The sequence below is a fragment of the Heterocephalus glaber genome, unplaced genomic scaffold (genome assembly GCF_053883595.1).
Source record: "Heterocephalus glaber isolate CG9 unplaced genomic scaffold, H.glaber_assembly_v1.0 deba00001431, whole genome shotgun sequence".
Lineage (NCBI taxonomy): Eukaryota > Metazoa > Chordata > Mammalia > Rodentia > Bathyergidae > Heterocephalus > Heterocephalus glaber.
The window spans coordinates 490,669-507,514 of NW_028258295.1; the positions used below are offsets into that span (position 1 = coordinate 490,669).

The following is a 16,846-nucleotide window of genomic DNA, read 5'->3' on the forward strand; positions in this document are numbered from 1 at the left end:
CCTTAAAAAAAAAGTTTTAAAATTCCAGACTATTTAGAAGAGTTAAGCATGAGGCTATCAGGAAAGTCTTTTTGATTTCCCATTCTTGCTTGCTATTACTAGGACTTAATTTCATTTGAATATTTTAATTTTGTAACCCCTTCCTCTGTTATTTCAAATGTGTTTTGTTATTGCCCTTGAATTACATAGGTTTAAGTTGTTCTGAAGCCTGAACATAAAAGATATCATTATTTTGACAGTGACAGTCACCCTCCCCACACCCTTTTATTTTTGGAACTGCCAATTATGTGGAAGATGGCAGTGTAACTTCTTTGATGTTTTTGTTAAAGATTCTAAAAATTCTGTTAGTGTTTTTCTTGAGACAGGTCTTGGATAAGGGCTGTAGTGCCTATTGGTAGTGGCAGAACTCTTTTTTGTCTGCTGTTGATGGTAATAAGTTAATATTAGAAAAGAACAAACCTTTCAACCTGAAAGTTCCTGAAGCCAGAAATGGAGAAAACTCAGTTCAAAGACTGACACAATCAGTCTTAGGATGGAGGGCAGCCCTATACAGTATTTCTTTATATAGATAGAAAAAACATTATAAACTTAGTTTAAAAATGAATATTTTTTTTAAAAACAGAGGACACCTTTTGTTGTTGTTGTTGTCTTTTTTTTTTTTGGTACCGGGGATCGAACTTGGGATCTTCCTCTTTCGAGGTAGGAGGCGGAACCCCTGAGCTAAATCCTGGCCCTGTTTTTTTTTTTTAATTAATTTTATTTGTACATTTTAGGTATACAATATAATGACATTCATCACTGGAAATTTGCACCATTATATAATCACTCTTGGTTCTTATTTTTTCCCCATTCCCCTGCTCACTCTTCAACCCCTCCATCCCTCCTTAGTTACAAAGACTTTGTTTCCATTTTTTCATTTTCTCATATTAATTCCATTCCCTTCTTTGCTTTCCCCTACCCCTCCCACTTCCCCTTCCCCTTTGCCCCTTTTCTTGTTTCACATTATCTATTATACCTTTTAGTCCTTATTTACACTTTCAGTTTCTCACACTAGAGAAACTATTTGGTATTTACACATGTGTGTCCTATTTATTTCACTTAAGAGTATCGCCTCAATGTGCATCCATTTAGCTATAAATGTCTCTAATTTCTCATTTTTTGTGGCTGAGTAGTACTCCATTTTATTTTAAAAACCACATTTTTTTATCCAGTCTCCAGCTGATGGGCAGTTGGGCTGCTTCCAAGTTTTAGCTATTACAAATTGTGCTGCTATGAACATGGGTGCACATATTTCACTGTGGTAGGATTCTTTTAATTCTTTGCGGAAGATACCCAGCAGGAAAATAGCGGGGTCAAATGGGACTTCCAGTCCTAGTTCTTTGAGGTATCTCCATACTGATTTCCATAGTGGTCGCACCAGTCTACACTTCTACCAGCAGTGGAACAGTGTTCGTCTCTCCCCACAGCCCTGCCAGCATTTGTTATTGGTTGATTTCATGATAGCAACCATTCTTTCTGGGGTGAGGTGGAATCTCAGCATTGTTTTCATTTGCATCTCTCGAATGACCAGTGATGTTGAACATTTTTTCATGTTTATTTGCTGTTTCTACTTCTTTGTGTGAAAAATGTCTGTTCATTTCAGATGCCCATTTTTGGATTGGGTCTTTCAATTTGGGAGGTCTGATTTTTTTAAGTTCTTTATAGATTTTAGATAGTAGACCTTTGTCTGAGGAACAGTAGGTGAAAATTTTTCCCACATTGTGGATTGTCTCTTCACACTGTTGGTGGTTTCTCTTGCTGTCCAGAAGCTTTTTAATAAGAAGAGATCCCACTTGTTGATTGTTTGTGCTAGTTCATGAGCAACTGAGGTTTTGTTCATAAAATCTTTTCCTACACCGATGTCTTCAAGAGTTCTAGCTAACCTCAGTTCCAGCTGATTTAGCGTTTCTGTTTTAGTATTTAGATCTTTAATCCATTTCCATTTTAGTTTAGTGCATGGTGAGAGATATAGGTCTAATTTTAATCTTTGGCAAGTTGAAATCCAATTTTTCCAGCACAGTTTATTAAAGAGGCTGTCTTTCCTCCAGTGAGGGTATTTGGCTCCTTTGTCGAAGATGAGGTGGCTGAGTGTGTCTGAAATTGTTTCTACATCTTCTAATCTGTTCCACTGGTCCTCAAGTCTGTTTCTTTGCCAGTACCATGCTGTCTTTATCACAGCAGCTTTGTGGTATAGTTTCAAGTTGGGGATTGTGATACCCCCTGCCATGTCTCTGCTGCCTAGAATTGCTTTTGTTATTCTAGGTCCCTTCTTATTCCAATGAATTTTTGAATTGTTTTCTCAATGTCCGTGAAGTATGCTGCTAGAATTTCGATTGGGATTGCATTGAGTCTATATGGTAGTTTTGGAAGTATGGTCATTTTCGCTATGTTGATTCTTCCTATCTAGGAGCAAGGGATGTCTTTCCATTTTCTGATATCATCTTCAATCTCTCCTTTCAGAGTGCTATAGTTTTCAGAGAAGAGGTCTTTGATTTCTTTTGTTAGGTTGATTCCTAGGTATTTCAGTTTTTTGGATGCTATTGTGAAAGGAATTATTTGCCCTATTTCTCTGTCAGTGAGTCTGTTGCTCTGTTTTTGAGGTGACTTGTGATATACTCCTGAAATGTATTCCATAATCTAAACTTTGGTGAATTACATCCAGAAAACTTTTGTTTACTGGATAGCCATGTACTTGCCAAGCATCTACTGTGTCCTAGGCATTTGTGAACTGATTTCACAAAGCCCAATAAATGTGGTGCTGGTAGTAGTCTAGGATATGGGCCGAGTTTAATGATTACTTTTATATTTTATATTCATGCTCTACCCCCCACCACCACCATTTTTGTTGCAGATTGGAGGGAAAGGTTTAGACCATAGGTGAGAAAGTTAGAAATAGAGAAGATAACTAGTTTGTATGTAACCTGGTAGTGAGAGCATAAATTTCCTATGTCTGTGTTCTTTCTACCTTACTATAACTTTCTCTTATAATTAATAGTATTTGTATATTTTAGAATTTTCCAATATAGCCCTATAATCAAATAATATGTTTATACATTTTAGGGCTCTGTATCAATCCTGTAATACAAATAGTATACACAACAATAGCTTATTTTGTAGATGTATCACATCAGGCCTTCTTTTTATCTCAGTCGTATTTTTGCAGTATTTTCCTAACTTGTCTCCTGCCTTCAGTCTTCTTTCCTACATGTCCATCAACTACAAAATTGCCTGGGAGAGCTTTCCAAAAAATTGATTATTGTATTCCCTTCCTTAAAACCTTTTAGTTTCTTCCTGCTTATTATAGGAAAAAATTTAGCTTCTTAGTGTGGCATATAAGCTCTCCTCTGAGGTTTCTATTTAGATTCTCCTGACCATTTCTGCCATGGATATGCTGAACTGGCAATACCAGATTTCTAGAGGTTATTCATATATACCACTGTACATTCCCATTGCCATAACTTTTTTTATGATGTCCTTTATTCTTTGAGCACTCTCTATCCTTTTTCTAGTTACTTTATTTGTTAAAAAGTAAACTGATAGCTGCTAAATGGAATTACAGGTGTTAATTACAGTCACTGATAATTTGGTTGAATTTTAATGCAAAGCATAAACCAGCCCCTTCAGATAACTGCTTATCAGGCTTTCACAAGTTCACACGTTTAATATTACCTCTTTTAATGTATGCATGTTTTTTTAAGAAATGCTAGAGTTATTTAATGTTTGGACTATTAGAAGAGTGCCACATGAATACTGGCACCCACCAGAAGCCTTCTTGTTATTCTAGGTTGGAAGTGATCACATCCTTCTAAATCTTGGAATCCTTTTATTATATTACAAATATCATATGCTAAGCTTTTACTGCTGTCATTTGTCAGCATATATAGCTTCCCTAAATCATAAGATGTCACCACAATGTAAGTGGCTGGGAGTCGTGAGCATGTCTTGTATGTCGCACTGCTGACCCTAGTACCTGAGAAATAATCGCGTTTTCAATAAACATTTGTTATATGAGTAAATAATTTTGATGATTTCTTGGTTTCTTATGGAATTTTAGTGAAGGAAGATGGACCAACCCAGTGGAAGAAGTTTTATGCAAGTATTATGTGAAAAATATAGTCCTGAAAACTTTCCTTACCGCCGTGGCCCTGGGATGGGAGTCCATGTCCCAGCCACACCGCAGGGCTCTCCTATGAAAGGTAAGATGGGACCTAAATTATTCATTTACTGGAATGTACTTAGGAAGTTATGTATATTGAAATAATTGCCTAATTCACAGATGATTTCTTTTAAGTTATGAGGCTAATCATTCTTGTTTGGATTTCATTCAGCTCCTCTTCTCTCTTCTCTTCTCTTTTTTCTTTTCTTTGAGACAGGGTCTTGCTTTGTAGTGCAGGCTGGGCTTCAACTCACTATGTAGCCCAGATGGCCTCAAACTCATGGTGATCCTCCAGCCTCAGTGTCTTGAGTGCTGGGATTACAAGCATGTGCCACCATGCTGCTGGCTGGATTTCAGGTTTTTTTTAAACCACACAGAACTTCTTTTCCTCTAGATTGACCAGGAGGTATCTCAGTTGCAAGAATAATATTTGAGTGAGACAATCTTTTAAATGGATATTCTTTTAAGAACTGGGGGAATAGGATACAGTCCATGGCTGGTCTGTGTCTCATAGACCTTAACAGCCTGATTAAATTACAAGACATTTATGTTTACAAAGATATAACAAAAAGTCTATGATGAGCCAAGTGAATGCCACAGTGATTGGGAAATAAATTTAGATAATTACTATGACTAGGAAGGTATTCAAAGCTGTGACTCAAACTAGTCCTTCAGGAATGTAGAATTTGTTTAGAGAGGAGCAAAGTTCTGTAACTAACTAGAAATGTACAAGATGTGTTTTTAGCTTAATGTTTGATTTAACAGACCTTGGAATTGGTTCTTTGTAATTAAGGAGAATTAATGGTGAATCATTGTTTTAGTTTCTATATTCAGAGGTCACTGAGTATTTATTATTTCCCAATACAATTATCTTTTCACTTCATGTAATCTGGAATGGCAAAGAGAAGTGGACATCTTGGTTATTTTTTTTTAGCATCCATTCCCATTCTGAGAAATTTGATACGGAAAGGTATTAAGTTGAAAAATCATATAATTTGAAGTATCCATTTAATAAAATATCACCTTCATGATTCCTTGTTTTATACCAAGTGGGAAGAGTAGTTGAATTTCTATGTTTATCCCTTTTAGTAGAGATAGTAAGAGTGATTTTATTGACACTTACATTTTTGAACTAGGCAGTAGCCAAAGAGTTGTTACCTCTGTTTGGCTGAATTCATTCAATATTTCAGATACTGAAACACTTTTTCATATTACAATTTATGTTTTAAAGACAGCTGATTTTCATAAGGGGCAAATTCTACATGGATATGAAATGGGGACAACTAGTAGCCAAGTACAAAAGAAACAGATGCAGAGTTTTGAGTGAATCTCCTTAAGTGAGGAATTTCATGAATATGAACTTAAAGAATAGAAATGGTTTAGCAGATAATCAACTGGTTTGAGATAATTTTCATAAGCAGCAAAAGGTAAAGATACACATTAGATAGAGAAGAGCTAAACAGAATATTTTTGAACTGAATTAAAGAATCAAGGCCAATAGGAAGTGGTGGTAGTCCGGACATGAATTTCACATTTGGGGTGTTCCAGGGATAAGATGATAGTGTGGATGATGGCTCTTTTGTAACTGAGAAAAAGAGTCTTGCTGCAAGTAAAAATCCAAAGGGCTTTGAGGTGTTGGTGGTTTAGTACTTCTGAGCTCCTCCTAGCCATATTTGGCCATCTCCCCTTAGAGTTCAGGGCTCTTGGATCCTGTTATATTCTTCATTTTCAGGTCTTTGTGCAATTTCACACTATTTGATTTTTGTTTCTTGACAGTTACTGGGTTCTAAATGGGGTCGTCAAAAATTAGGCTGATACAAAAGTGTTTTGTGTGCCCTGTGATGCAGATCGCCTCAACCTCCCAAGTGTACTAGTGTTGAACAGCTGTGGAATTACCTGTGCAGGAGATGAAAGAGAAATTGCTGCCTTTTGCGCTCATGTGTCGGAATTAGATCTTTCTGACAACAAACTTGAAGACTGGCATGAGGTAAAGTTCTTATTTTTGTGAAGGCAGAAAATAACCACTCTATTATTGTTTATGTTATTATATATTCTGCTGAATTCAGGTTCTCACTTGAGATTGTTTTTTTTTTTTTTTGATACCAGGGATCAAACTCTGGACCTTGCTTTTGCCAGGGAGGCGCAGCACCACTGAGCTAAATCTCTGGCCCTCACTTGAGATTCTTGTCTGTACATCTCAAGATAAATGACTTGATGGTGATTGTTCCAATAGCTTTGTTGCTGCCAACTTGTTTTTTATCATTGTAAGAAGGACTGAGGAACTTTATTCCAGGCTTCAAGAGGTTAATGAGTCTGTAGACTACTACCAATGCATTAAATTTTCTCCTACTTCACTAGTTTATACATCCTACACTGATTTTCCATTTCTGCTTCAGTACTTATTACTATAAATTGACATACAATTGCTAAGAGCTTGAAGCCAAAATTATAAAAATATTTATTCTTATTACTGAAATTTATCTCAAATATATTAGAACTTTTCTTATATTATCAAGTCCTGCAGGTAGTTTGATATAACTGATGTCTTTTGGCTTCAGAGTAACTCTAAGTACAAAAATAACAGCATTATTATTAAATTATTATTATTAATTTAGACTCTTAATTTTTTTGCTTCAGCTCTTGTATACGGTTCCCATTCCTGGGTCATAAATCTTGAACAGTGCTACCACCAACTCCTTTTAGTACATGAACCACGCTGTGACAATCTTATATGAAGTCCTTTAATAGCTTTCGTTTCAGAACAAAAGTCTGAATGGTTTGAGCTTGGTCTTTCATCATGTGACCTTTTGTGATTTCTGGAACTTTTTATTTTCTTTTGGGACTGGGTCTCGTTATGTAGTTCAGGGTGACCCTGAACTCACTAGCCTAGGCTGGCCGTGAACTCTCAGCAATCTTCCTGCCTCATTCTCCTGAGGGCTGAGATTACAGGCATGGACCAACATGCCTGGCTATTTCTGGAACTTTATTTGCATGTTTAGCCATATACTTTTACTTGCAGCCCATAATAAACTCATGACATGAAGAGCTTTTGTTCACGCTAAACCCACTGCTCTCTCTCTCCTGTGTCTACCTGGTCACTTCCTATTTATCCTTCCAGACTTGGTCCAGTCTTCCCTGGCTCGCATTCAAGCAGATTATCCTGCAGCCCTGTATCTTACTGCTGTAAAAGGATTCATCACAGTGCTGTAGTCACTTGCTTACTTGACAGTTTTCTTGCTAGACTAAGAGGTTATTTCGGGTGGAGAGTTTTGTCTTTAAATTTAGCAGTGCCTAGCATACTAGGAAGTCAAATGTTTATTGCATGTGTTAATGAATAAATGATACTATCTTAAGGTTTAATCAAGATCACTTGCTCCAACTTTTCCTGTGATCTTAAGAAATTTACCAAGTCCTGTAGTGCTTCAGCTTGCTCATCCATAATACATGTTTGTTGATAAAATTAATCACTGAAGCACTTTGTAAATATTGAATGCTGTACAAATGCTAAGACAGCTTTCCTGTTAAAGAAAAATCTGTCCATATCCTAGTTTATTCACTTTTTAATATTTATCTATTTCATAATTTTATTTTGCCTGGTAACTATTCTGTTTGTTATACTTCTTGTTTTCATAGGATTTTTACCAAAATTCTTGGAGATGTGTGTCACCTAATGTCTAAATGATACACAGATTTACAGGGCTGTTCTAAGAAATAATCTCTATGTATACATTTATCTATCTAAACAACTAGTATAATTTACTATTTGACAAGTTATAGTCTGTACCTTCTTAGTCCTTTGAGATACCTTATGCCATCCATATTCCTTCCACACTGCACAAATGCAAAAAGAGCACCTTATTAATCCTTCTTCTTCTCTGCAATTCTCCTGTGTCCTGCTACTGAAGTTCTAGTGAGATTTGTGGTCTGGATTGGTGACAAGTCAGACCAGTTCTTTCTTTGAGTCACTGCAGCTGTTATGGTCATGTGCTGAATCCTCTAAAGTTGTTTCCTTGGGAATATAAAATTTCACAAAGGCTCTGTGCTTTGTGTGTTGATTTGTACTTTGTGTACATGAGCTTTTGCTAACTGGTGGGAGCAGTTTAATAATGATGTAGTTGCCACTTGAGAAGCAACCTGTATGTAGTATGGGTCATTACACAGTGCTTACACTATATAATTCAGCCTTTTCTCTACTTAGACAAAGTTTTGTATTAAGTATTTCTCAGACCACATTGACATATAGTCAGAGAGTCACATATGTATTTGTACTCTGTCTGCACTCACTTTTCTCTCTCTTACATGCTCATTAGGCAGTTTTCAGGTAAACATTGGTTGCTGCTACTTTCAGGTTTCCATTTTTCAGGTTTTTATTTACCATTTTGTTACTGGAGACAACCCCATACTTTTGCACTGAGCTAGATCCTCAGTCCTTTTTATTTTTATTATTGGACAGTGTCCTGCTAGATTGCTGAGACGGGCCTTGAACTTTTTTTTTTTTTGGTACCAGAGATCGAACTTGGGTCCTTGCGCTTGCATGGCAGGCGGTGAAACCACTGAGCTAAATCCCTGCCCTGGCCTTGAACTTTTGATCCTGCTGTCTCATCCTCCTGAGTAGCTGGGAGTATAGGGATGCCTGGCTCCAGTTTATTTTTGTTTTTGTCATTCCTTTATATTTACTCCTTATCCTTAACTACAATTAATCCCAATCTTTTAGATTATGTATCAGAGAACAAAGATACAGGAGAAATACTAAAGGAATATTGATTTTTTGCCTTGATAAGCTATCATGCTACAAAAAGCTTCATGTGATCACTGATTTTAAGACCTTACATTTCAACCTCATTGCAGTGCATATGTCTGATCACTGAAAATATCATTTGTCCCTAATCATTAACTAGGTTCACTTTAGCCAGTATTAATACTTAAGCCAGTATTAATCATTAACTAGGTTCACTTTAGCCAGTATTAATTATTAATAAATGTGGAACAAAATCATATAATAGGTTCTTTGTTTTCTGAATTATCACTAATGTTATGAATTATGAGTAACTTCTTTTGTAATTAAACTATTGGTTGCTATATATCCAAAGGCTACAATAAATATGAGTGTGGGGGAGGAGATTTATTTCCACCCTACTAAAATAAGGCACTGATATGTTAATAAAATGCATTTTTTAGGTGTTGACTTAAAATTTTTGCCGGGTAAAATTTTGTTGGACCGTTTCCAAGATACCTCCTTTTTTCTTCTTTCCTTACCAAAACCATTTTATAAAAGAAATTAAAGCAATTGAGAGGAGGGAGGAATTAGTCGGGTAAGGTAGAGAATAGCTTGGGTATAAATTACAGATTGTTATCTTAAAACCCTTTCCCCATGTTTCTTAAATCTTTAGTGTCTTCTCTTTTAGAAGCCAGAGTGGAGGAGCCCCTATTAAATCATGAGATTGAAGGCCTAAGAGGGTGATGTGATCCAAGTTCATCTCCATGTTTCTGCACATGAGCAAACTCAGCTCAGTCCAACTGGAGGAGTGTTTTGGATGTTGTTGTTGTTAAGAATTTAAGAAAGGACAGTCAATCTACAGCCCTAGAAACTCAGTGGAATGTTTGTTAGTCTTTAACATTGGGAAATTTTCCATCATAAGTAAATTTTTCTGTGTAATATTACATTTTTCTGAATCTTATCATCAATTTGAGTTTACACAAAAAACTTTTATTCCTGCCCTTTAAGAAGTAAGATTTATCTACTTTTAACATACATTTTCCTGCTTAAGTTATGAGATTCTAGTGCAATTTTATATTTTTAGAATATACACGTGGTTATAAATCTGTATTTCCACTGAACAGTAGTGTAGATGTAGGCTCTGATGATTACATCATATAGCTATTAGCCTTGGGAAATCTCGCTGAAATAACTTTAAAACCGTTAAGTTACCCATATTTTAATGTCTTCCTTTTTATTTTAAAAGTAAAATAGGGGAAGAAATCAAAGGGCTTATGTTTTGTTCCTGTTTAACTGAGTTTTACCAAAATGAGCAGTTACTCTTCATGCCTTAGATGGAGTAAAATTCCACTTTATTTCCCTGTTTAAAAATGTAAGATTAAAAAAAAAAAACAATGTAAGATATAGCTGGTCATCATCTTCTATGTGAAGGTCCTTTGTATCATTAGTATTGAGGTCATAGAATGTAGTATAAGCTTGGTCCTTGCATGAACTATGTAGCTGTATTGTAATCACAGACTAAACTCCAGATTCTAGTCATATATTGCATTAATGTTTGGTACCCTTTGATCACCAAAAGGATCAAGCATACAGACATGTGCAGACTGATATAAATTCCCTGTGCTTTAAACATAAGTCTTCTGTATTTTCTCTAAAAGGTAGCTTATTTCTTCATTTCTAAAGTGAGAGTAAAAGTGATCCTAACTTCAAAGGGTTAGTGTGGGGGATAGATGAAATAGTGAATGTGAAGAACTTTCCCTCTGACATTCTCCTCTGAACCTTATTGGAGTTAATCTACTCTGATTTTAGAGTTCCTGAGCTGAATATAAATAGAGACCTGGTGTAAAGTAGTTATTTTTTCTTTCTACCTGTGATTCGCCCCTGCTCCTGCCATACACTTTTTTCCAGAGCTTTGAAAAGAAAATGATACCCAGGTCCCAACCCTGAAGCTTGTCCCACTTGTGAAACTTGTGACTAGTTTATAGTCGAACCTGGGAATCACTATATTTTGATGGATAGCCAGGGTTGAGATACTGGTTCATACTATTCTTATATTAGCAATAGTTACATCTATTGAATGATTTTGTGCCATAATTTATTCAGTAAATGTTAAATGCTCCACTATCTCTGCTTCCATCATTTACATGTAATTAATGGGTAATTAAGGAAAGAAGTTTCAAAAAGAGGTGCCAGTTGCTGTGCTGAATGCATCACATGTGTATCTCATTTAATCCAACAGCCATCTAACATAGATGGGTACTATGTTCCTTGTTTTATGAATCAGGAAACAGATTTGGAAAAGTTGAGTGATTTATTTGAAACCACACAGCTAGGAAGTGCTGGAAACCGGTTTGAACCCAGGTTTTCCATCTCTGAAACTAATCCTAAATACCCCTTCCTAGTCCCTTGTTTTCATAACTTAGTTACCACATTGTCTGGACATTTGACACTTAGTATATTTACTGGGCATTTAGTATTTATTTTTTACTTGTTTAAGCTTGTCCTTCTTACTCATTATACCAACTACTCTTCAATTGTTACTTCATTTTTTTCTGGTTACAGTTAATGATGACTAGTATATTGGAAAGAGCAATGACTCTGACTTTTGAGTTCCAGATTCTAAATTTGTGACTCTGAGATGTTAGTCAAATTATTTAACATCTTTGAACCTCAGTTTCTTCATTTACTAGAGTGAAAGTAGTCTTATCTAACAAATTGTTTTAAGAATGTAATTAGCAAGCTATATAAAAAGACTAGTTCTGAGCAAGTAATAGTTCAGTATCTTCCTGTTTTTCAATCTACCAGTTTGCTAACTAAAATTATTCTTTTACTTTTGTTATATAGTTATGTATACATTCGTTTTTAAATAAATTTGTTTTTAAAGTGTGATACAACTTCAAACCATACTTTTTTGATTGAGATTATGTAGTCAGTTTTGAACACGTGAATTGTTAGAGTTGTTTTAAAGAAACCTTTAATTAGCCTTCATGTTCTGAGAATGAGAGCAAGAAGATACTCAAAGAGAATTATATGACCCAGTCTTAGCTCTTTAAAAATTTATAGCCTGGAATATCATCTAAACTATCTTTTAATCTTTATTTATCACAGAAACTATCACATAGAAAACAGAAATTTTGCTAATGGTGACATAGGAAATTTTTTTTTGTTCCATTACTTATCAGATATGCTATTTCATAGAAAGAGATTAAATTATTTGCCAAGAGTTGTTGACATCACTTATGCTGCTCGGTGGGTAGCATCACTAAGTAGGACTCCCTGAGGTAAATGGGCCTATACCTGGGGACCCACTCACTTAGGACTTCTTGAGCGTGATTGCTATATAAAAGCTCTGATTACTGCCTGATATGCTTTTTTCTCTTCCCTAGGTCAGTAAAATTGTGTCAAATGTTCCCCAGTTGGAGTTCCTAAACCTGAGTTCCAACCCTCTGAATTTGTCAGTTTTAGAAAGAACGTGTGCTGGATCCTTCTCTGGGGTTCGCAAACTCGTCCTCAACAACAGCAAAGCTTCATGGGAGACAGTGCACACCATCCTACAGGAGTTACCAGAGTAAGCCTGAGAGCATGGTGGAGAGGGAGCTGTGTTGTGGTCTGTGTTAGTACATAGAAGTACCGCTCATCTCCCATCTCAGAAATACTAGAACTGCAGATTGAATAGATAAAGAAGCTAGAAAAATGAAGTAATTAGCATGAAGGTGTGAGGGTAATCTGGTAGCATTTCCAGTGGAGTACTTATTCAGTGTTGAGTAGCACTGAGACATGAGATATGTCATCTTTTGGCTAGAAAATACCCCAGAGAAGCGCTTATTGCTTCTAGATCAGCTCAGCCTTTCTCCATTCTAATCTTCTGATTACTTGATTTAAGAATTTTGCTTCAGCCTTTTTCTTTGGGAGGAAAAAAATTCATAGTATCTCTAAAATATGTTAACATTTAGATGATTAAATGCCTAGCTGGCCTGATGGTAAAATGGACCTCTGGTATTCTTTTCAGCAATTTAAGAAAGAAATCATACTTTTTTGTCAGTTTAAAATGCCTTTTTATATTTTGTTTGTGTCTGTCTTTGTTTACGGACATAAGGGTGCAAAGTGCAAAGTACTTTAAAGAAATATATGAAGGAAGCTATAGGTTTTGGGAGATTTTTTGTGGTTTTTTTCTTTTTTTTTGTTTTGTTTTTTTTTTCTTTGTTTTTTTTTACAGTACTGAGGATTGAACCCAGGGCCTATATCCCCAACCCTTTTTTATTATTTATTTTGAGACAAGTTCTCACTAAGTTGCCTAGGCTAGGCTTGAACTTGCAGTTTTCCTGCCTCAGCCTCCTACAGTTCTGGAGTTACAAGTGCATGCCACCACACTTGACTATGAGGCTGTAGTTTCTTTGACTATCTAAATATGGAAATTATCAAAGCCCTTCAGAATTTTATCTCACAGTACTTACTGCATCTTTTTTTTTTTTTTTGGTACCAGGAATCGAACTCGGGTCCTTGGGCTTGCAAGGCAGGCGACAGAACCACTGAGCTAAATCCCCGGCCCTACTTACTGCATCTTAATGTTTTACTCTATGAGATTGCTTTCCTTACCACATGCAACTTCTAGCATGGGATTGAATGAATTTTTAAATCCCAGTTCCACTTACTAACCATATCACTTTTGATAAGATACTTACCCTCTTTGGGCTTAGCTTCCTTGTCTGTAAAGTGGTGATAATATTATTTACCTTGCAGAAATAGAAGTAAAATCTCTAATGTTCCAGACACAGTAGGAATTCAGTAATTATTGTTTCTATTCCTAAACATTTATTCATAGTTGTTTCTGGAATTTTCTTCTCTTTTCCCTCAACTTATGTAAGTCCAGCTCTCCTTCAATTCCTTGCTTCTTTTCTTGGTTATCCTAGCTACAGTTGCAAGTTCATTCCTGTATGAACCATAATTATGCTTACAGTTAGTACTGTTTAATTTAGCACTTAATTATTTAAGCACAAAATCAGTCCAGCTTATATCATTCTCTATTGTTTTACATGTTTGAGGTTTTGTCTTCTCAGCTGTACAGTATTTTGAGCTTCAGGAAGGCAGCTTTATATTTTCTCTATAATACTTACCAGTCTCACGTATAGTAGACACTCTTTATTTATTGAATGAATAAAAATAAGTAACAGTACAAACTATAAACTTCTTTAAACAATGAAATATTTCCCTTTTTTTCTGCAGTTTGGAGGAGCTCTTCCTGTGCCTTAATGACTATGAAACAGTGTCTTGTTCGTCTATTTGCTGTCATTCTCTTAAGCTCCTACATATAACGGACAATAACCTCCAAGACTGGACTGAAATACGAAAGTTAGGAGTTATGTTTCCTTCACTGGATACCCTTATCCTGGCCAACAATCATTTGAATGCCATTGAGGAGCCTGATGATTCATTGGCCAGGTTGTTTCCTAATTTGCGATCCATCAGTCTCCACAAATCAGGTGAGGCACAGCCTCTTTTTCATTCTGTATGTAGATTATTCTGAGCTTAAGTATGAAATACAATGAAAATGTATTTATTTCAGTCATGCTTCTACCTTTTTATAAGACAAAATTTCAACATGACATGCCAATGCCTATTGATTGATTAAATTTAAGACATTCATTTTCATAAATGCTCTGATAAATATTAAGTGACAGAGCATTGCATTAGTAATTTATATTTTATACATTAAAGAGATCATGCTATGGAAGGAGTGGAATGAAGTTGAGGAATTAGACAGTAAAAGGAAGAGTAAAAAGAATAACAAACTAGACTGTTTTTTCTGTATTTGGAGTAAGGAATCCCAACATGCCATCTGTTTTCAAATGCTCACCTTTCTAATGTCTAGTTTATTGTCCATATCTTGCTATCTGATCATATCACAGGAACGAGTATATTTAGCCTGGTTTTTTTAAATTAATAAATTTCATGTTTTAGAGCAATTTGAAGTTCACAGCAAATTGACCAGGATTTGTAGAGAGTTGCCATATACACTGTTCCCCACATACATAGAACCTCCCCTACTCTCAATATCCCACACCAAAGTAGTAAATTTGTAGTGTTTTAAATCAGTCGACTTATGCTGACACACCATTATAATTTACATTAAGATTCATTTTTGGCGTCTTATGTTCTTTGGGTCTTGTCAAATGTATAATAGCGTGTACCTGCCATTGTAGTATTGTACAGAATAGGTTCACTGCCCTAAAAAAAATCCCCTTTGCTCCATTTATTTATCCCCAGGTCCAGAAAACCACTGAGCTTTTTGATAGTTTTGGCCTTTCTGGAATGTCATCCATTTGGAATCATATAGTACGTAGCTTTTTTAGATTGGCTTTTGTTTTAATTACTTTTCTTGTTGCTAAGACAAAATACCTGATACCCACAAGTGAAAAGTAGAAAGGTTTATTTTGGCTTACAGTTTGTAGAGGTTTCAGTCCATATTTAGCTGACTTCAAGGCAGGGTGGCATGCCAGGGGGACATTGAAAGGAGAAGTAATTCATGGCAGAGCAGGAGGGAGGCAGCAGTAGCAAGCAGGAAGCCCCCTTTCCTTCTTATCCTATCCAGGCTATAAGACTTTTGGGTAGTGCCACCCACAGCCAGGGTGAGCCTTCCCATTATCCACACTCAGAACTATGATAAACCAGTTAGTTGACCAATCCATTACCACACATCCTTAATGCCAGTATCACACATCCTATATCTAGCCACCTCCTAAAAGCCCTACCTATGAACACATGAGGCCTTGGGGGACATCTGGATACAAGCCATAACATCTTCTTTTGTTTAATAATATGCATTTATACCCTCCATTTCTTTCTTTCTTTTTTTTTTTTGTACTGGGGATTGAACTTGGGACCTCGAGCTTGCTAGGCAGGCACTATGCCGCTGAGCCACATCCCATGCTACCTTCCATTTCTTTTCATGGCTTGATGGCTCATTTATTCTTAGCACCAAATAATAGACCCTTTGCTGGATATACCACAATTTGTTTATCCATCACCTACTGAAGGACATCTTGTTGCTTCCAAGTTTTGGCAGTTATGAATAAAGATGCTTTAAATATCTGTGTGTAGGCCTTTGTATGGATATAAGTTTTCAGCTCATTTCAGTAAATAGTAAGGGCATGATTGTTGGAGCATATATGTTTAGTTTGGTAAGAGACTGCCAAGCTGTCTTCAAAAGTAGCTATACCTTTTTTATTTCCACCAGTAATGAGCAAGAGTTCCCGTTGCTCCACAGTTTTAAGAGTTTTAAGAGTTCTTTTTCTATTTTCCCTAATAGTCCTTTATCAGATGTGTTTTACAAAAATATTTTCCTAATATGACTTATTCTTGAGACATTGTCATTTATCCTATTTCTTGAAAGAACGCCTATTTGAAAGTAACTCTATCCTACAACTGAAAAAAACATAAACTTAGTTTATTTCACCATAGCTATTACAAGTGAAAAGTTTTGAAAACCAATATTTTGTGTAAGGAAGCTATTTATTTCACAATTTGACACCAGTTGATCTAACTCTATTCTTCCTTCTAGATGGAATGCCATTGTAAGGGAAGAGGACAGTTGTGATTTGGAACAATTTGTACCAGAGTCCTCATAGGTTGTTCCTCTGTCTTTACCTTTGTGGCAGTTTTATAGAAATACGAAGGGACTATGTTGCTGTCCAGAATGGATTTCCTATGTTGTAAAATTGACCAGCTTCATAATTACAGGAATATTTTTCCTGCTTGCAAGTTCTACATGACTTGCAAGTCAAGTATTGACTTGGATGATTCATTTGCTCACAACCATCAGAACAATTTGATTTTACAACTAAAAACCTTAATTTGTTGTATGTTCTCCTTACTCAAAGGTTCAAGGTTTTTGTTTAACAGTGATTTTGGATCCATTTTCCCTGTCATAAAATAAG

General features: G+C 35.8%; 1 protein-coding gene across 1 annotated transcript in view; it reads left to right on the forward strand.

Moving 5' to 3' along the window:
* Nucleotides 1-16,846, forward strand: part of Tbcel (tubulin folding cofactor E like) — a 68,418-nt gene that overhangs the window by 15,303 nt on the left and 36,269 nt on the right. Inside the window, exons 2-5 of the mRNA XM_004870917.3 lie at nucleotides 4,094-4,235; nucleotides 6,043-6,182; nucleotides 12,299-12,480; nucleotides 14,136-14,392. Coding sequence (XP_004870974.1) covers nucleotides 4,103-4,235; nucleotides 6,043-6,182; nucleotides 12,299-12,480; nucleotides 14,136-14,392 — 712 coding nt within the window. The 5' untranslated portion in view covers nucleotides 4,094-4,102. The remainder of the gene's footprint in view (nucleotides 1-4,093; nucleotides 4,236-6,042; nucleotides 6,183-12,298; nucleotides 12,481-14,135; nucleotides 14,393-16,846) is intronic.